The following is a 19,430-nucleotide window of genomic DNA, read 5'->3' on the forward strand; positions in this document are numbered from 1 at the left end:
GAAACCGCTGGAGCTCAAGTCGCATCACGTGTGTCTCGTCTGCTTAGTCACTGCCCCTGTCACGTGTAGCGCGTCAGGAAAACCCAGTTTGTTGTGTTTGTTGCGGACCCATACGCGGCTCGATCGGCGGTCACGTCGCGTAGCTTCACGTCTTATGCAAGGCATCGTCTTCAATCTCTTCCCATTCACTCAATCCTCACTCCCCCCAAAACTCTCTCGCGTCCCTGCTTCCCGAGCTGCAGCGCTCCGACGTGTCGAATGAAGAAGAAGAGAAAGATCGCCATTCCTCCTTTCTAGCTTCCTCACCGCATCCTCCTCAACTCCCTTTGCAGTTTCCTCGTCCCGCGTTTGCATTCCGGACACCTTCGTTACGGACTCTTCCTGTATACCAACACAACCACTGCCTCCTCCGGTTCGACGGGCTTCCAATTCGTTCAGATCGATCGTACGATAAGACGCTGCGGACTTTGGCCATACCTTGCTTCGCTTTCGTTGTCCAACCTCGCTGTCGTGGAACCCATTCTCACTCACTCATCCCACACCCCTCACGTTCCTTCCTCTCCACGTTGCCCTCACCAGCTGGGGACTCTAACACACAAACAACCTTTGTTTAATCATATATCCGAACGCTGGGTTATTGCTTATGAAAAGGACCTATCATCTGGTGGGATGGAATCTCAGGACGGAATCTCCGTCCGGCCTATGAGGCGTGAGTCGATTGTCATTCTAATTGTTGAACCAACTGACGTGAACCCGCACTCTAGTCAAGGTCCTCTATACGTTCGATAACGATAGCAAGACCAATTGCCTAGCCCGATGGCCCCATCTCCTCGAAATCCAGACCGCCGCCCTCGATGAAAAAACACACATTGGAGTGATTGAGCTCAAAACCTGCATTCAAGCCATTGTCTCTGCTAGGTAGGTGCAATGGTTTGGCAGTGCTGTGCGATGTGTGCTAACTAGGTTAGTCCGGAATTGGTCGCTCAGCTGGGTCAGGATTATACCGTCTACGCCTACGACTACTCCGAATATGAGACACCCCTCGTCGGGCAAGGGATGCTATCATGGGTTCTCGCTTCGTCTTCCCCCACCCCGAATGCACCGGCACACCAGTCGAGGACAATGGTAACTGGACGGGTCTGCAAGAATGTGTTGGGTTTATTTTCGAGAGGCGCCCAGGAAACGCTCGAGGTCAAGCTACGATTGGTGCCCGTCCCGACCGCGTTGCAAAGTGAATACTTGTACAGCATGCAAAAGTACCGGGAACTCAGCAATGTCATCCCCCACGAGTTCGACGCGCAAGCATGGACCGATTTCTTACGCCAGAACCCCGAATTGATGACGTCCGCGTCCCAGCAAGTCGTCCAGGCCTCGTCTCCAGTGGACCATTCAGGGATCGAAAGGTTTCACCAGATTCTCAGCGCAGGCTCTACGCCAAGGGAGATTATGCCAATGCCAGCTCACCCGCCATACCGGACCACGTCACCTACGCAGTCTGCTCTGAGCGCTACAAGCCGAGTCCAGACACCAGGAAGTCAGTTTCAGGTTCAGCAGCAGGAACAGCCCGCGCCACGACCACAACCCTTGGAACGGAGCCAAAGCGATGTGATCCGCCCTTCGTCTAGTGCCTCCATGCGCGATGTCGATTTCCATGCCTATGCGAGGCCTAACGCCCGCAGGGATTCCATCCAGTCCGGATACGGTAGCTGTGATGATGCTTCTGAGCAGCAGCCTAGAAAGCGGGCAAAGCTGTACCGTGCGGAAGCTCCTGGCAAGAGTGACTTGAACATTGAAAGACAGCCAAGCTCTCTGAGAGTCGCCGCCAGCACCGCAGCATCCGTTCGCATTCATCGCCCCACGCCAATCAACCCTCTCATTTCTGCAGCCCAAAATTCGAACGAAGAACCCGTTCGCCCCCCTACTCCCATCTCCGACATGAACCATCTTCCCCGTCGCGCACGTCCGCTTCCAAGCCTCCTCCGCGAGTCGTCGACGCAGAGCAATACCCTCAGCACTCAATACAACTCGCCATATGCGATGAGTGATGATCATCCCTCCATGGACCCCACCACGACATCGCCGGAAGAGTCCCGATACCAGGGCCTGTTCGAATCATCTTTCGCCATGCCATCATCGCCTCCGATTCTGGATCACGCGTTCCCGGCGAGGTCAAGCCCGGTCCTCCCACCCATGACGGCTGACCTGGATTCCGGATTCATGAGTGCCGGCATTGACGACCTTTTGGATGACGAGCTCGGCACGTCCCTTGACAATAGTGCTAAGCCGTCATCGAAGACCCAGGCCAAACCAGCGCTAACCGTTCGTTCCGCCGTTCAAGCGAGCTCTCCTGTCAGTGCTATTGGAATCCTCCACGACCGTGTCATTGAGATCGCCGATGACCAGCCTGAGAACGTTCCCGCCACCGTTATCGGTATTCTCGACAACCAGGATGAGAATGTTCCCGTCAGCAGTGTCGAGACTCCAACTTTGACTCGTCCTACCAGTGAGATTCCCATGGAGCAGCATCAGCAGGTCAAGGCACCCCCGGTTGCAATTCCCCGCGCACCTAGGGCCTCTTCATCACGACCTTCATCACGCGCAAGTATGAGGCAAACACCCAAGCCGCTAGCCCCGGCTCCTATCTCCCAGTGTGAGCTGGAGCAACTTCTTAGCGCAGTACCTGAGAGCGACCCCGTCTTGCCTAGTGATGGCGCCACCGCAAAAACCCCGGCTCCGACCATCGGCAACGAAGAAAGCAAGCCGCGTAGCGGTACCGGTGCCCGGCGATTGAAGCAGGTTAAACAAGTTCAGTTACGCCTTGAGCGGTGCATTCGCGAGGGGCAGGCGCCGCCGTATTGTGCAAACTGTGGCGCTATTGAGACACCGACCTGGCGTAGAGCGCACTCCAAGATCTTCGAGGGCAGCGAGCAAGACGCCAACGACCACACCAAGGACCCTTTGGTATTTTTCTGGCAGCCTGTTGAGAAAAACGAGCAAGGACAGCTCATCAAGTTCAAGATCTACAAGAAGAAGTTGACCGATGAAGAGAATGATTTTGATCTGGTCCTGCTCTGCAACCGTAAGTAACGCACTCTCACCGTCCCTCTACGTACGCTAATGAATTCGCAGCTTGTGGTATTTGGCTGCAAAAGTGCAAAAGCATGCGCCCCGAAAACAAGTGGAACAAGAACAGTCTCGAGAAGAGAAAACGAACTCGCAGGACGCGCAAAGATGGTGGTCCACTATCGACTGCCAGAGGCCCGGGCGGCCGCGACGCGAGCGAGCAATCCAAGCCGGATGCTTCCTCTCCTGGTGTATCGGACGCTTCCACTCCGGCAGCTGATGATGATGCTACTCCCGGTGCCGACAACGATGCTTCGAAAGCGGGCGATAGCGTGGAACAAAAGAACGACGGTACCCAAGAGCCGGCAGCCAAGCGCCGCCGCGCGAACAGCGTGGAGCCGCGAAAGTCGTCTGACAAGGCGGGAAGCCGGTGGCAAGAGGGCGATGCAAGAGAAGCGCTTCGGCGGGCTATCCAGTCCAGCCCTGCCAAAAACCTTGCAGGCGGCAATGCTTCAGCCCCGGGTGAGCGAAATCTGCCTCCCAAGTCAGTGAGGAGAGCATTGTTTCCTAATTCACAGAACGAGGGGGGTCCCTTGAAGGCATTAGGCGAGTCAGTTTTGAACAGTCCTAAGCGAAGCTCGCGCGCCCCCGTCCAAGAAGCGAACAGGGCTCCTGGCGACAAAGAAAACCAGGCTACAAGTGACCTGGATCGTCTCTTCGAGAGCCCCTCGTTCGAATTTGAGCTCTGTGCCAGCCCTACTCCTAAGCGACGCAACCAGCGTCTGACCGCTACCGACAAGCGGCACTCACATCCTTCGGTCTCTCCAGCTGCTAGGTCTCAACAAGACGGAGCTTTGGATACCACGCCCACTCGAACCTCTGCTCGTCGGCTGCAACGCGTTCAGAGCAGTCCCGGGTCGGTGCCTCACCTAAACCGAACGCCTGGGCGATCTCGGTCTCTGATCCCCAACCTTCCCACAATGTCAGATGACATCTTTGGCACTGCTGCATTCCAAGGCATGGACGAGATGATGGTTGATATCTTCTCCGACAATGCGGGCATTCACACGGACCCCTTGTTCAGCCTCGACTCCAGAAATATGCCAAACTCCGACTGGCCTGGTTGGCTCCCTTCAGATCTTTCTCCTTCCAAATCGGTTGGAAACCAAAACAACGATGATGCGGACATCATCAACGCACTTTTCTCTGATCCCGAACTCGGGAAGGACTTGTTCCAGTACCCCGACCCGCGCGCCCTTGACTCTGGCTTCTTCAGCTCAGATGCGCTTCAGGTGGACGGACTGACTCTCGAGAAACCAGATGCATCCAATGACCAAGCCACCAGCACGGGGCAGGTCTAGGTCATCACGCGTTACGATTTTCTTAGTTCGTTTATTTTACCTCCACAGCCTTTTTCGTGTTTATTAGCGACGGCGTTACGGAAAACATTCAGGATTATACCACAGTAGCCCTCGAGGGCTTTATGGGTGACGGCATCAATCGTTTATCTTTCTTCAATAGCTCGGAGGATAGGAATAGCATGCTTGGTAATTTTACCAGGTCAGATACATTGAATAGTTAATAAATAAAAGACACTACATATCTTGCAACCTTCTCTACATTGCATCTTCAATTAACTCAAGTCATTTATGATTGGATGGGATGCAGTCTTCAAATTTGCATGAAATATACGTCTTTTCTGTTAGCTGGACCTTAACTAAGTCATGTCCATTCCACTCCGGCCAGTTCACCCTGTACGTCCCCATACAACGCTCCTCCTTCCTCGTCTGCAATATGGGTATATGAATTGTATGGCCACTTCTGTCTTCCGTCATGTTTGTAGTTTCGCTCGCCAGGAGAACGTCTCGGTCCCGTTTCGACCAGCCACCAAGACCACAATCCATCAAATCATCAATTAAAAATCAACCGAGTTGCCCGAGTCGCGTTTACTCAGCCGAGTCGTAAAAGATAGGCTTAAGCCGATGCGTCACATCAACAACCTTCTCGTAGATCTTGTAGTCTGTCCAGTCCAAGCAGCACATTAGCCATTGCTACTTCCTATCCACCTTGTCTCCACACTTCAGGGTTTCTGGGATACATACCACAGCTAGCCGGGTTTCCCCAATCCGTCGTCGCAAGAACCCGAATTCCCAATCCACCCTCCGGCATCTCCGCAACCTTGCCGACTACCTCCACGAGCTTCCCCATCTGCAGGTGCGAGTCGGGCTTCAGGATCAGCGTCACCTCGCCGTGTGTGCCGCAGGTTATTGTTGCCGTGTCACCGCGCAGGGCGGAGACTGTGCCCAGGAGCCGGACGGGCGGTGCGCTTCGGGGCCCGGACGGGCTGAAGGCGTGCAGGTGCGAGGGGAGGACGCGGGGGGTTTGAAGGGACATCTTTTCTGAGCTGATTCGGTGCTGAGAGGGTTAGAGGGTTGATAGATGGTGGTGTAGAAGAATTGAATGTGATGTGGTGTAGTGTGTTATATGCGCTAGGTGTTGGTTGTAGATTGTCGGAGTGAGGGGATCTGGATCTGGATCTAGGCGCGTACGCGGTGACGCGAAGGCACGTGATTCCTAAAGTGCTAGGCTGGAACCAGACCGCCTTGGCGTTATCGGGTCCGTGGTTGAGATATGCGTCTCCATGTCATAGCTCGAATATTTATGCGTCGCAATTCGTCTTCATCGCGCGTCCCAGCCTACCTCTATTCTCACGACGTCTGGTCACGCAATTTATACTCCGGACGCATGGCCAAATAGCTCATCGAAACTCCGCCCTTCGATAATCTCTTCCGCCAACCGCGAGCTATCTAGCATCCACCCTCACCTCACCCCAACAGCAAAAACAGCAGTTTGTCAAAATGCCGCCCCCTTTCCCAACCTCCCATCGGGGGATGACCAAAAACCCACAGCGACCGGCGCGATACAGACCCGGAAAAGCGGTACCAGAGGAGCCTTCATCCGAAGAAGAGGAAGAGGAAGAAGAGCAGAACGAGGAAGAGATTCGGCGGGAAGAAGAGCGCAAGAGACTAGTGCAGCAGAGACGGAAGCAAGCAGCGCCGAAAGCGACGTCGTTTCCGGGCGCGAAGGCGGTTACACAAGGTGTTAAGGATGTGAAGATTCAGCCGGAAGAGAGTGATGAGGAGGGATTCGTTACGGATGAGGAAGACGAGGGTGAGGAGAGTACACCAGCTGTAGCTGTTCCTAGTATGGCAGCGGGGCAGGTAGCGAAGCCAGCTGCGAAGGACGAAGACGAAGAGGAGGATGAAGAAAGTGAAGAAGAGGAAAGCTCCGAAGAGGAAAGCAGCTCGGAAGACGAAGCGCCCAAACGCGTTCTCCTCCGCCCAACATTCATCAAGAAAGACAAGCGCGGCAGCGCCCCAACAGACACAGTCACCGGCATCGCAGACTCAACCGCCGAATCTGAAGCGCGCAAATCGCAGCGGCAGGAGAAAGCCGACGCATTGGTTCGGGAGCAAATCGAAAAAGACGCCATCGCACGCAGCTCCGCAAACAAAGCCTGGGATGACGACGAGGGCATGGCGAACGAGGAAGCCGCAATCGACGACACAGACAACATGGACCCCGAGGCCGAATATGCCGCATGGAAGCTCCGCGAGCTGAAGCGCATCAAGCGCGAGCGCGAAGCCATCGAAGCCGCCGAAAAGGAACGCGAGGAGGTCGAGCGCCGCCGGAACTTAACGGCCGAAGAGCGCGAGCGCGAGGACCAGGAGTTCATCGCGAAGCAGAAGGAGGAGCGGGATGCGACGCGCGGGCAGACGGGGTACATGCAGCGGTATTTCCACAAGGGTGCGTTCTTCCGGCCGGACTTGGAGAAGGAGGGACTTGATAAGCGGAATGTCATGGGAGCACGGTTCGTCGACGATGTCTCGCGCGAGACACTGCCGCAGTACATGCAGATTCGAGATATGACGAAACTAGGGAAGAAGGGGCGCACGCGGTACAGGGATCTCCGGTCTGAGGATACTGGGCGCTTTGGCGATGGGTATAGTCATCGGCGGCGGCAGGATGCGCCGGAGGGGATCACGGATGAGCGGTTCATGCCTGATCGGGGTGATGCCGGGCCGATGGGACCTACTGGTGCGAATGCGTCTGTTGTCCGGCAGAGGCGTAGGTCCAGGTCGCGGTCAAGATCGCGGTCACCGAGGCGGGAAAGGCGCGATTATCGGGGTGATAGTTGGGATAGACACAGGGACCGCTCCCGTTCCCGCTCCGGGGATAGATATCGACCTGATACAAGCAGTCGGCGGAAGAGGAGTCCTTCGCCTTATGAGGATAGAGATAAGAGGAGGCGCATGAGGAGTGTCTCTAGGTAGTTCGCTGATGTAAGTCTACGGCGTTGGGGTGTACATTCAGCATTGGGACCCAGGTTGCATGAAATATTATGTATAAAATTCTTGATCATGTTTTCTTCATTTTGGCGGGAAGCTTGTGGTGCTTCGGGTATCTTCTGCTAAACATTGCAGATATTTGTTATCTATAGCTGCCCTTCGTCCTTTGTTTTCCACGATGGCTGAGAATGTATCGCCATTGCTGAGCGAGTCTATCTCATATCCAACTGCATCAGACAAGTCGTTGAAAGGCCCTCTGAGCCTTCCATGACACCTGCAGTCGGATCACAATTATATAGTTACCGTTCAGCGTCCCGCTTATTTCACACCTGCCCGCTCCAACACCTTCTCCCTCTCCATAACACTCTCCCCAAACCGTAGCAGGAAGATCGTCCGACTCGGCCACATCTCCGTCGGCTGATTATGCGCCGTAACCTTGGCTTCAAACCCACATCCGTCGCAGACACCCTCGATGATCCCGGCCACGAACGCCGCGCAGTTGAGCTGGTTCATCTCCTTCGGCACGCTGATATACGTGTTGACAAGTGGGTCGTTGTCGGTGATCATGTACTCGTTCGGCGTGTCGGGTGAGACGGAGTGCTCGAGCGCGTCGGCGGGTCTGTTGAAGAGGAGCCGCCAGAGCGGGCCGTGGATGAGGTGGAGGAGGGGGAGGATGCGGAGAGGTCTGTTAGGCGGGGATGCGGAGGTTGAGGAGCTGGAGAGCGCGGAGGAGGAAGAGCTGGACATTGTGCGGTAGAAGAGGAGGTCGAGGAGGCGGAGGCCGAGGGGGTAGCCTTGTTCGTTTAACCTGATCCCATCCATTAGCCTGCCACCCATCTCCACTTTCCAGGCGTTAAGCTCACCGTCGCTCCAAATCCTGTATCCCCGTCACCCGTCGCTGAGCGTATGTGACCATCTCCCCAAACAAGAAAGCGAAGCTGGCGCGGCTGGACTCGGCATTCCGGCTGCGGTTGAGGTGTCGGTCGTAGATTGTTTTGCGGTTGGAGGGGACGCGTAGACCGGGATTTGTCTGTGTTGGTGTTTGGATCTGTGGTTGTTGCGGGAGTTGCTTCTCGCTCGCTGTGATTGTTTGGGCGCTGCTGCTCATTGAATTTGAGAGCATGGAGGAGCGGCGTGGGGGGTGGGACATGGTTGGTCGCGGTGTATTGAGGTCGGAGAAGAAAGGGTGGTCAATGGCAGTGGAGTTGGCGGGTGAGAGCGGTTCTATCGCAGCTTATGCGGTGGTCATAGTGGGTTCATTGATGGTATGTAGTAGTCGGTCTCGCTAGCTTCTCGATGGTCCTTCGCTTGTTGTTGGTGACAGTTCGTCGGAGCAAGTAGATTGGTGGAGAGACTCTCGCTACGGCAGACCACATGACGCCCAGCGCAGAATGGGGGCCAAGGCCAGGATCGTCTCTTCGACTCTCCACCAATCCCTTTCCCATCACTTATCCCACTAGCTTGGGCAAATGCATCGCCATGGCGTATATTTCATCATCCGCTACGCCCTGTTGGGCGATGGCACGCTGTAGCGCGCTTAGAGAGTCCAAGCGGTCTCGAGCTATTTATTCTCGCCGACGTCCGCTCAGCACCGCTTCTTAACACTGACATCATAGGCATCCGTCAACTCGATCAGAAACGAGCACACCCAACAACGCAATGATAATGTGGCTGTACCGTCTACTCACCGGGAAGAGCGCCGAGGAAATCGAAGCAAAACGGCAGAAGAGGAAGCGAGCTCAGGAACGTCGACGCCGTAACCGGGAGCTTCGAGCACGTGAGAAGGACCCATTGAATAAGTCCAGCGCTGCGCGGCCGTTTATGGGATTCCCGGGTCAGTCGTGGAAGCCTTGATACTGATCTCGCTATTTGTCGGTCTGTCTATGTCGCTTGTTGACTAGGTAGACTCGAAGACTTGCGGGAGTTGGGCCAGCAGAACCATCGGATAACTCATCACTTTGCAATTACCACACTGAGCTTCCGGATGCGCGGACAACCCTCGTCGGTCATCTCAGTCATCATGAGACGGTGTCAAAACCACACTCTACTGCTCTGCCCTTGCAGAGTTACCAGGTCGCCGGATGGGCGTTTCCATAAAAAACCAGGACAGAACCTCCGAGTACTATTGAAACGAATCAACCCGTATGTAATAGGCGTGTCTTGGAGAACGCGCTTCGTCTTCTGGGAGAGTCGCCTGTCATCCTCGCTTGCATCATGTTACCGACGTCGCAAGACGAAAACAACCACGGACGTCACGGCCCCCACCGATGCCTCGTGGGGTTTTCGGTCTTTTCGTTCCGGTCGGATTGGGCTTTTCGAAGTGATGTATACCCAGTGTCGAGATTGAATGTGTGGGCAGTCCGATTATAGTTGTAACAAGCCAGTCGAGCAACAAATGTCCCTCCTTCGTGCCGGAAACATCTATATTCATCAGAAGAAAAGCAAATCGGTCTAAAAGGTGTGGTCATCGCGCAATACAACGTCGTGTTACATGAGTTTCTACAGACGCCTCGAGCCTCAACCCGGCAGAATACACTACGATTGTCTTGAAGACAAAGACAGAAGAAACCGATTCAGAAATGATATTCCAGTCAAGCTGCTATGCAAACTACTCGATCCCGCGAGCTTGTACTCAGCACGCGACAGCAGAGCAACAACCGGCCTTTCTCTCCAGCACGATCCGTGCCTACTGTCTATTCGACAAATTCCTAAATTCTTCAATCAAGTCAGCAAAGGCCTCAACAATGTCACTGAGAACAATCAAGATCAAGTGCAAGTTGTGAGCCCAATCAGACATCCAAGGAAGTACTAGCGCTCAGAGCACGTCTATGATGGGTTCATAAGCGACGGCTGGTAGCGTGGAAACTGCGAATGTGGTATGTGTTTCATCTTGCTGGCTCTGGGGGTAAAAGCGTGAGGAGAGAACGGAGGTGTGGTTCTTACCTGTTAGTTTTGACTATAGATGCTGTCTTGAGGCAAGTAGAGTAGAGAATACAGGCTTAAGCCGGAATCGCATTAGATTCTCAGCCTATTCAGCCAGGCTGTTGTTACGCTTTCGCAAGCGAAAAATGTTGATGAAGGGAAGAAAAAAAATCGGCGGCAGGTGGATATTTATATACGCCTCAGGCTGCCGGGGAAACCAGCCCGACCCATAGTACGAAACTTCTAGAGATGGACAGAACAGAGAATTCATTTCTGTCGAGCTCCACAAAGAAACGAAGGGCTTGGTCCTGTCTTGTTCTTGTCTCCGGGCGTTGGTATAGGTGTAGAAACTGTGCGTGCAAGCTTCGTCAGCTGGTCAGCGAGTTAATCTGTAGGGTCGTCCGCCTGAGGACACGTAAATATATATATCTTCAACGGAGGGATCTCCCAGTTGATAACATCCCATGTATAGTTAGACTATCGAAACAAATCGCCACAAAGCTGCTCCTTCCAACCAAAACAGCCAATATATATCAATTGATCTAAAAACCGGGCGTCTTTTGTTCTATCCCTCTAAGTAGATACCTATAATTGACATCCATTTCCTATCCAGATAGTGAATCCATATCCATATTGACTCATTCACCGAAATCAACTCATAGCCTTCTGCCTCTGCCGACTATTCCAATTCAACGTCTTACTCAAACTCCTCATCCAATCGTCCCCCTTGCCCCGTTGCGGCAACACATTCGCAAACGGATACCGCGACGCCGAAACAGTCACGTAGTCGCCGGGCAGCAGCTCCACGCGCTGGCGCCCATCAAAACTCGCCCAGGAACTTGTTCTCGTGTCATACGGCACTCCCACGCGCAGTACCACTGTATCGGGTAGGATAATCGGCCGGAAGGACAGCGTGTGTGCGCAGATGGCTGTAATCAGGATCACGGGGTTGTCGGGGTGCGTTAATGACCCGCCGGCGGCCATGTTGTAGGCTGTTGAGCCGGTGGGTGTGCTGATGCAGACGCCGTCGGCTTGGAGGGTTGTGAAGTGTTCGTCGCCGCCGAAGAGCTCGATGCTGGACATTGCTGCACGGGACCAATTAGCACACATACCCTTACTCTTGGGCTAGGGGGACTGTATATGGGTGGGCGGACGTACTCGGATTCGGCCCGCGATCAACAACAATATCATTGAGTATATGCACGACCCCATCAGGACGATGCGATAACGTCCCCTCGCTCTCATCCCCGATCAACTCGTCCACCAGATCGCGCGCCTTCTTGCCAGCAGACGTCTCCTTGTCGCGCGGGTTACTCCGCATAATGGTACACTCGAACCTTAGACGCAAACTAACCAGCACTCCATCCTGAATCGCACTCGCCAGGATATTCTGGTAGTCGTTGAAGTCGAATTTCGTCAGGAACCCCAGCGAGCCGAGACTGAATGACAGGACGGGCGGCACAATATGCTGGAACAGCCAGGACGTGTAGAGGACGGTCCCGTCGCCGCCGAGCGCAATGACCAGGTCAAACAGGTGCGCCTGCTCCGTTGCGAGCTTTGTATCCCAGAATCTAAGCCGTGGTTCGACTGAGGGGTCTTCCTGCAACAAACCGCTGTAGTCGAATTCCGGGTCAACCCGTAGCTTGTTCTCGATGTACACGGCGTACTCGGTGCCCCGGTCTTTGGAGAGTAACCACCGCGCGACTTGGCGTGTGGCATCGACGACAGACTCATCGCCGGCTTTTGTAACGAGGAAGATGGACTTCACGTTGAGTTTTAGTCTGATGCTGTCGAGTTTCTTGGACAGGTTGCGCACGTTCCATGCCATGTCGGAGAGCTGCTTTTTCGTTAGTTGGCGGGATTCAACTTCCGATTGTGATTTCCCGCGGGACGCCTGTCCATCTGGCTCTTCTTCGTCTTCGTCTTCCTCCGCGATCGCGACATCGTGGGCGCCCGCGCCCGCCGACTTATCTAGAATATCCGCCTCCAGCTTCGACTTGTCTTTCGAGATTCTGAAGTTCGCGAGTTTCCCGGGCATGGGGCCCTCGCCGGCGATGAGGGAGTGTACGAAGCACGCCGTTGCTTCGTCCGTCTGGTCGATTCGGGGCTCGTCGGCCATGACGAGAGAGGCTTTGCGGCGGTGGCTGCAGGTGCGGGTTAGGAAGGATACCTGCCGTACAGGCTATGTTAGCTCACCTCTCCATTAAAAAAGGGTGGGAGTGTAAAGATAACGCGGACGCACCTCAAATTGCTTGGGCGACTCGTTCTCCTTCTCCTTGTGTTCGGCGCCCTTGGGGTGTGTCAGTGTGCTGCGTTTGTAAAGAGGTGTCGCGGGGCGGTACAGAATCTCGTGCAGGCCGCCTGTCCATTATGTCAAGGCAGACTTGAGTCTACCTGGTGTCACAGCAGAGAATTGAGCTGTTCTGACGTTTGGGAAGTTCCAAGGACGGACTGGAGCTGCGAGCGAGAACGGAGCCGGCGATGACGTCGCTCCGCTGCGGGGAGATCGAGATCTGGCTTGAGCCCTTGACGGACGCCATGCTGGCAATGCAGCGCTTTAGATGGACTATGAATTATACTGTAGCTTGTTGCTTGTTAGGTTATCGTAGAGGATAGAGAAGCAACGGTAAAGATTGTGAAACTTCCTATACTTAGGGCAGATTGCTGAGATTGGGCCCAAGTCCAACCGCCCCTCCTTCCTCGTTATCGCGAGATCTACGGCGTCTCAGCATGTCAAGAGGTGCCATAAGACGGCTTCATGCCTAGACTACAGGTGGGAACTGCTGTCGGCTCTACTTGCCAGTTCTCTACGGCCTACAGTGCTGCATCACCCGGAACACCGAACAATCGCCGCGATGTTGGCTTGTTTGTCAGACCTTCAACACCCATCCAAGCCCATGAGAGGCACACAGACACCCAACGCAGCCGCTGACCACGATGATCCGGAGCCGCCATGTCTCAAATATATTTAGCAGCGCTTATCCGCCCATCTCCATCTCCATCTCCATCTTCAAGAGTAACACGGCGGGGTGGTCTGGAGTCTGGACTCCGGTGGGGAGCATTCTGGATCAGTTGACGAGTCCTCCAGGCTCCCCCGTTACCAAAGCGTCCCGTCAGGGCTCAGTGCGGCAATGCATTGCGTAGCATAGCAAAGCGTAGGCGTAGGCGTCACAGTTCCAGTTCCACGCGTTCGCCTGGATCAGGCGCAGAGTCTGAGTCTGAGTCTGATCGCGCACTCCATATGGAGCAGACTGCAGAGTGGTGATGAGTTGGAGAAGTCAAAGAGCACTTACGCCGTCCTGAGGTCACAGAGTCGGTGAGGAAACCTAGTTGAGCGGACGGGCCGTAGGGAATTGGACTCGTCACAGCGAGTGACCTGATCAGCGAGCGACTTGCAGACAGTACGGAGTAGTAGAGTACCACGGTACGAAGCACCACCCCTCATCACCCCTCCAAAGTACAGTAGATAGATGATTGATACTCCGCAGGGCGTGGGCGTGGGTAGCTAGCCATGGTAAAAAGCGCAACCGCGGTCGGCCCCTGAATCAGAATCAATCAGGCGAGCAGCTGCAGAGACCCGGCGGCTGTCCGACCACGAATGCGAATCCACCCTTTCAAAGTCTCAGTCTCAGCGCCAGCCTCTCGCTAACGATGACGCTGTAGTAGAAAAGCGTCGAGAATTGGACCGAAACTAGGTTCAATAATCGAGCAGGCGTATTTGTTGGAGGTCTGACTGACTCTGGCGCTGACGCTGAAGGATCAGCGGTTGGAAGCGCACTGGGGCAGCAAGCCTGCATTTGCAACGTGCCAGCCACCGCGAGTCGTGTCCTTGTCCTTTGTGGCTCCGGCTCCACAGTCACACTGGCCTGGGCGTCGGCGTCGTTTTGGCCCCTCGGTCTGTTCCTGTGCCTTGTCTTGACATCGGACTTGTTGCTGTTTCTCCCTTGGTATGGACGGCGACCTGAACCTGGTGTCATGAGAGTTTGGAGACGGAGATCGGATCCATCGTCCATGAATGCGACCGACTCCTGAGTCCTGAGTCCTGGCTATACGGCGAAGTCCGAGCACATACGAGAGCTCTACGGAGTACGACTTGTCAACGATATGCGAAGCGATGCCAGCTGGCCTGGTCATCATCACGATCTATCTGTCCTATCCTCTGTCTCCGGCTTTGTGCGATATGGATAGCCACCCCAGATTTTGGTACACACTACCTGCACCTGCACCTCCTGCATATTCGTCACTCGATAGCTCGTCAGGAATCGTCAATCGCTGATCGTTATACTTTCTTTGTTCCAGCGAAACCATGTGGCTTTCCTTTCCGAACTCTACCTATGGTATAACGCCGGGGCCACAAAGTAAGTTTCCAATAGGAGGATTCCACCTTCCCATTTGTTTTGTTCGGACTCCGTATGGAACTGGGACCGGGCACTGCGGTCTGCGGCAGTGATTGTGGAAAGTTGATTCTAGCCAGGAATCAGGATCAGGCGGATCGGTGGCTAAGGGTCCAAGTCCACGTCCAACATATCCTGAATCCCAGGCTGGATTACTGGTTGCTGGTCACTTTACTCATCGGTTGTCCAGTCTTTGACCATTCTTTGGTGGTTTGGCTCGGTGGTAACCAGTCCACCAACGGGGTTTGAAGGTTCGGCCAGGGGACAATCAGAATGTCCATGTCTATAGTATTACTACTCTGTAGTCCGTATTGCATTATGCATGCCAGCAAGCTCAACCATGGAAAGGCATGACAAGCAAGCAAGCAATGAATAGATCGACTGCCGATGCAAGCGAAACGAAAAATATCGACCGGGACTGCATCCGCAGCTCTGCAGCTCGATGATTCGTGCTAGTGCCATCGCACCCGACTCAGTTCGTTCAACCTGGGTCGGGTTTGGTCTTATGCAGGCTGACAAAGTTCCAAGACCCAAGACATCCATTGATCCCTGTCCGATATCGATAAACGCATGCGAGCCTCAGAATCGGGACTGGAACTGGAAAGCCTCTTGCTCTAGCTCTGCGAGTACTCCGTAGTGCACTGTGAGCATTGAAGAAAGTCTCTACCCTTGAATAGCCGATGCTGCGATGCCTGATTGCTTTTGTCCGAGGTGTCACGGTGTCCCTGTGCTGGCCTCTTGATTTGATTGCCCGGATTCTGATTCTGGATTCTGAATTCAAGGGCTTGGAAACGGGGAGGAGGAGAGGGGCCCACTTGATCTGCCGTGCCGTGGCCAATGCAGCCAGGATCGGGGCTGGTGTAATAGGTTTGACTTTGACTTTGTATGAGAGTAGCGCTAGACTATTGCCCAATTGCTCTGGCTCTTCAAAGGTTAACTTTGGCTTGAACCTTGCTTGCCCAAATACATGGTCATGGTCACGGGCATGGTCCACCCTACGGAGAATAATTCGCTACTCGTCGGTGCCCGCGATTCGGCCGTTACCCGGAGTGGTACAGAGTAACGTGTCGAGGATTCATTTTGGAGCGGGTGACCCTGCCGTACTCCTAATCCTATAGTATAGGCGAAGACTGAGGAGCACAAAATAAGGCCCCTGATTCGCTGGTGATCGATGGAATCAATTGCCGGGCTGCACCCCATACCGGAGTACAAGAGGCGATGGGGTTGATGTTGGGGTCATGCGGATGCGGTCCTCCTTCCTTCAGGCATCCGTATGGAGCAGCGCCTGCATATTGGTTCCTGCTAGCTGTCTCAACTCTCGGATTTGCCACTGCACTAAGCACTTAATACTGCCGCACTTTCTCCGCGTGAGTTTCGGTTTTCTTATGGACACCACACCGGATTCCGGAGCTTGGAGCGAACGAATCTGTTTGTTGACTGGCTCCGTACGCCCTGCACCGCCTCAAGAAGGCAAGGCAACAATATACTCCGTAGTTGGTATTCAAACTGCAATTGACACGTAGCCGCTCGGCGATATCATAATACGGATGAATATTTGCAAGCGCCCCGGGGAGATACGAGAGGCGAAAGCGACTCCAATTGTCTTGGAGTTTATTGTTGAGAAGCTAGTAAGGTACGGGGTCCGGCGCGAGCCAAGTCATGGATGGGCCATGGTTTCATCGAGATGATAGTTTATCAGACGCTGAGTGGTGTACCTTGCCATGTTGCGCCACAACGTCTGAGCTCCAGATCAAGCAGGCTGCAAAGGCTACAGCAGACGGTCGGTCTCACTCCATCGGCCAGGGATCCTGAATAATAACGCAATGCAGTATTCGATTGTGCAATGCAACCTGATTACGGCCGAGCTGGGTCCAAGGGCTGTGATTGCGACGATAGTCTGATAAGTACGAAGTAAAGGGCTAGGCAGCAGGCGAATATCGCATTAAAGGGTCCCGTCCGTCGCTTCTGTTTTTCATGCGACCAGCTGATGAGGTTTGATCGAAAGCAAGTACATCTGCAGGCGGCCCTGAGTCAAATAGCCCCAGGCCATGGCCCGGCCAGTATGGCATACATCGTACATGCATGCAGAGCTGCAGTATCCTGCACCAAGCCCAACCGAGCACTCCGGAGTTGAGTATCGTGCCAAGAAAAAGCACGAATCGCACCGTCGCCCTCTGCGTGATTTCGTCGGCGGCTACTCCGTTGTAGGCTAAAAGCGCGGACGAACTCAACAATGCGCATGCCGCGTTGTGTCACATTCGCCCTGCGCCCAAATTAATTCTAGGAGAGACAAGACAGGCGACAGGGAGCCCTGGCAAGGGAGTCTGAGTCTTGGTCACTCAGACAACAGGGCGAGATAGGCTACGGAGACGAGGAGGAGCACATGTGATAGCGGGCTCGTCATAAGCGCTGCCAGTCCCAGTCCCAGCGACGGAGACAAGCGGCAGAGCCCAACCGATCAACCTCTCGTCGAAATTCCGATGATCCATCGAAGGAACCCAAAATAGGGACTGACATGCCGCTAAGGCAAGCCAAATTGTTTAGCGTCGGTTTTTTCTTTCTCCCTTTTACCAAGTTGATTTTTTTCGCTCACCGTTTTTCTGATTTTATTTTCCCATGTTCCATGGGAAGACGCTCGGGCCTGAACTGTAACTTGGGATGGGACTTTGATAAGCATTACATCCGGAAACCCGTGGACTATGGAGATGACCTTTTGATGGAAGCCTCGAAGGTGACAAGGACGGCTAGCGGAGGAAACGGAATGGGGCGATGAAAGGATCAAGGCACCGGCGCACCACCTTTCAAGATCCAACTTCCCCCTTTCTCCCTCTCCGTAGATAGGCCGTACCGTAAGGCGTGTGGACGGTGCAGCTGAGAGACTGTGCCGCCGCTATGTCTGGGACAGTGCGACCGCCGATTATTCTTAGCAGATAGCGAGGCTAAATTTTTGACTCCCAACGAAACAAGGACGAGGATAGTCAATCAACAATTTGAGTTGCGACTCGCTAGGTATCCTTAGTTTCATCTGGAGCTCGCGCCTGCCGAGGCGGTTAGCCAGGCCGTCTGGGACTGGACCCAGGGCCACGCTGGAATTGTCGGTTGGAACTTGGCGGGCTGCGGTGGCTGCGGTGACTGACGTCTGTGGAAACCGAACAGATCTCCCACTCCACTCTGTCTCCGAGGTTCCAGCCGCACAGTTCACCTGCAGTCTGCAGAATCGACGAATGAGATCCCGCTGACCAACTTTGATGGTCGCATGCAAATTAAGGCTGTGCTGGAGGTAAGGATGGGAGCTCTTCCTCATTTGCGGGCTACGACCCCTACTTGTATCGGAGTACGAAGGATTCCTGGTTGGCGGTTGACCTCTCACTTGCACTTCAGGTGATGACTACGCTGACAAGTAACGACGGCTGTGATTGCTTTGGTCAGGGCTGCCCAGGGTTGCATAGAGCGATCGGCGTCGTAGGGATCCGTCATCAGCAGGCTCCGGGCTCCCTGCGCAAGTTGGAGCAGACTCAAGACTCAGACGCAGTCTCAGTCTAAGAAACGGCTCCGTCGGATTCGTTGGCCCATGACCAAGACATGCTGACGAAGGCTGGCAAAGCCACGGCTGGGGTAAAGTCCAGTCTGGCCTGCAGAGTGCAGAGTCGCAGTCACAGTGGTGAGACCCACACTCGTTGGCCCTTCCACCGAGTGCAGGAATTTTGACTCGCCCCTGACCGTCAGGCTTCTGGAATTTTGTTCTCTTGGGTGGAATTGAGCCCCGCAATTGGCTTTCCCGGCGGTTCTCCTGCAATCTCCGCCTCCTGATTTGTAGGACAGGCCGCGATGATCTCAAGAGTCAAGACCCAAGGTCAATTGTCCGATAGGCGGTTGCTTAGTGTCGATTCATCGGGCTATGGTTGCACCGGGTTTTAGCTTTGTCTGTTCTTGGTTGCGTCGGGAGGAACCTGAACCTAGCAGACTATACGGAGTACTCAGGGAAGTGCGAGGTTGTTTGTTAGGCAGACGGTCATCGTTACAATGTCTGATCGCAGCTCGGTTGTTGCTCTACTCCGTAGATATTCCTTTTGCTGCGCTCCAATGCTAGCAGCTAGGCAGAGGGCGCCTAAGCGTAGCCCCAAGGGCTAATCATCCGGACGAAAAGGGCCCATCGCAGGACTATCTGTGGCTCCTCACATGCATACGGTGCATATTGCAGAAGCCTGACCCTGGTGATAGCACGGCGTAGTCTCGGCAGACGGCGTGCGTACGAGTACTCCGTACATTGTCCGTCGTCTCCGCGACACCGCTGGGCTCGTCACAGGTACTCCGCAGTGGCACACTTAATATACTCTACCAATCTGATGACGATGTGATATTCTGTCGCAACTCCCAAAGTTTCGCCCGTCGACTAGTCTAAGGAGGAGGAGGTGCCTGCACGCTCCACAAGCATGATTGTTGGGATTCCAAGGCTTACTCTGTATCCGCATCGTAGCCGAACCTTCCGTCGATTGATCCTTCACCGGTGTAGAACCTTCAAGCGGGAAGGGTTTGCTATTATTCGCCCCAGTCTGCGGCTGGTGTCATGGAGTCAGGCGATTGGAAAATTGGTGGTGTGAAGGGCGCTAACGGTGGTTCCTCTCGTGTCCTTGGCTGGATACGGTATCGAAGGTGGGTTTTCGGTTATCAAAGAATGATCACATCATTATTTGGATCGCTG

General features: G+C 54.3%; 7 protein-coding genes across 7 annotated transcripts; 4 read left to right on the forward strand and 3 right to left on the reverse strand.

The window, feature by feature from the left end:
• Positions 1–289: 289 nt before the first annotated feature.
• On the forward strand, positions 290–4,424 carry BDW74DRAFT_185351 (putative GATA transcription factor (Ams2); the record flags this gene model as incomplete). Its single annotated transcript, XM_073731030.1, has 5 exons — positions 290–709; positions 765–918; positions 969–3,079; positions 3,130–3,611; positions 3,642–4,424. The coding sequence occupies exons 1-5, from the start codon at positions 670–672 to the stop codon at positions 4,422–4,424; spliced, it is 3,570 nt and encodes a 1,189-aa protein (XP_073583481.1). The 5' UTR covers positions 290–669.
• Positions 4,425–4,995: 571 nt separating this feature from the next.
• Positions 4,996–5,698, reverse strand: BDW74DRAFT_21587 (putative ssDNA binding protein Ssb3). Its single transcript, XM_073732228.1, has 2 exons — positions 5,166–5,698; positions 4,996–5,083 (listed from the first exon to the last, which is right to left on the reverse strand). The coding sequence occupies exons 1-2, from the start codon at positions 5,455–5,457 to the stop codon at positions 5,010–5,012; spliced, it is 366 nt and encodes a 121-aa protein (XP_073583482.1). The 5' UTR covers positions 5,458–5,698; the 3' UTR covers positions 4,996–5,009.
• BDW74DRAFT_21581 (microfibrillar-associated 1 family protein) lies at positions 5,690–7,563 on the forward strand. Its single transcript, XM_073732226.1, has one exon. It carries the CDS (start codon positions 5,922–5,924, stop codon positions 7,395–7,397), a length of 1,476 nt encoding a protein of 491 aa, XP_073583483.1. The 5' UTR covers positions 5,690–5,921; the 3' UTR covers positions 7,398–7,563.
• Positions 7,564–8,702, reverse strand: BDW74DRAFT_21585 (trafficking protein particle complex subunit 5). The gene is made up of 2 exons (XM_073732227.1): positions 8,276–8,702; positions 7,564–8,220 (listed from the first exon to the last, which is right to left on the reverse strand). Exons 1-2 carry the CDS (start codon positions 8,560–8,562, stop codon positions 7,731–7,733), a joined length of 777 nt encoding a protein of 258 aa, XP_073583484.1. The 5' UTR covers positions 8,563–8,702; the 3' UTR covers positions 7,564–7,730.
• Positions 8,703–10,932: 2,230 nt separating this feature from the next.
• BDW74DRAFT_21621 (putative NAD+ kinase) lies at positions 10,933–12,917 on the reverse strand. The gene is made up of 4 exons (XM_073732229.1): positions 12,677–12,917; positions 12,577–12,624; positions 11,493–12,504; positions 10,933–11,419 (listed from the first exon to the last, which is right to left on the reverse strand). Exons 1-4 carry the CDS (start codon positions 12,701–12,703, stop codon positions 10,986–10,988), a joined length of 1,521 nt encoding a protein of 506 aa, XP_073583485.1. The 5' UTR covers positions 12,704–12,917; the 3' UTR covers positions 10,933–10,985.
• Positions 12,918–16,513: 3,596 nt separating this feature from the next.
• BDW74DRAFT_153461 (uncharacterized protein) lies at positions 16,514–17,728 on the forward strand. The gene has a single exon (XM_073724528.1). It carries the CDS (start codon positions 17,244–17,246, stop codon positions 17,499–17,501), a length of 258 nt encoding a protein of 85 aa, XP_073583486.1. The 5' UTR covers positions 16,514–17,243; the 3' UTR covers positions 17,502–17,728.
• A 1,412-nt stretch (positions 17,729–19,140) lies between these two features.
• BDW74DRAFT_153464 (uncharacterized protein) lies at positions 19,141–19,389 on the forward strand. Its single transcript, XM_073724529.1, has one exon. The coding sequence runs from the start codon at positions 19,162–19,164 to the stop codon at positions 19,327–19,329; it is 168 nt and encodes a 55-aa protein (XP_073583487.1). The 5' UTR covers positions 19,141–19,161; the 3' UTR covers positions 19,330–19,389.
• The last annotated feature ends 41 nt before the right edge of the window (positions 19,390–19,430 follow it).

The sequence above is a fragment of the Aspergillus multicolor genome, assembly GCF_047715735.1.
Source record: "Aspergillus multicolor strain CBS 133.54 unplaced genomic scaffold BDW74scaffold_13, whole genome shotgun sequence".
Lineage (NCBI taxonomy): Eukaryota > Fungi > Ascomycota > Eurotiomycetes > Eurotiales > Aspergillaceae > Aspergillus > Aspergillus multicolor.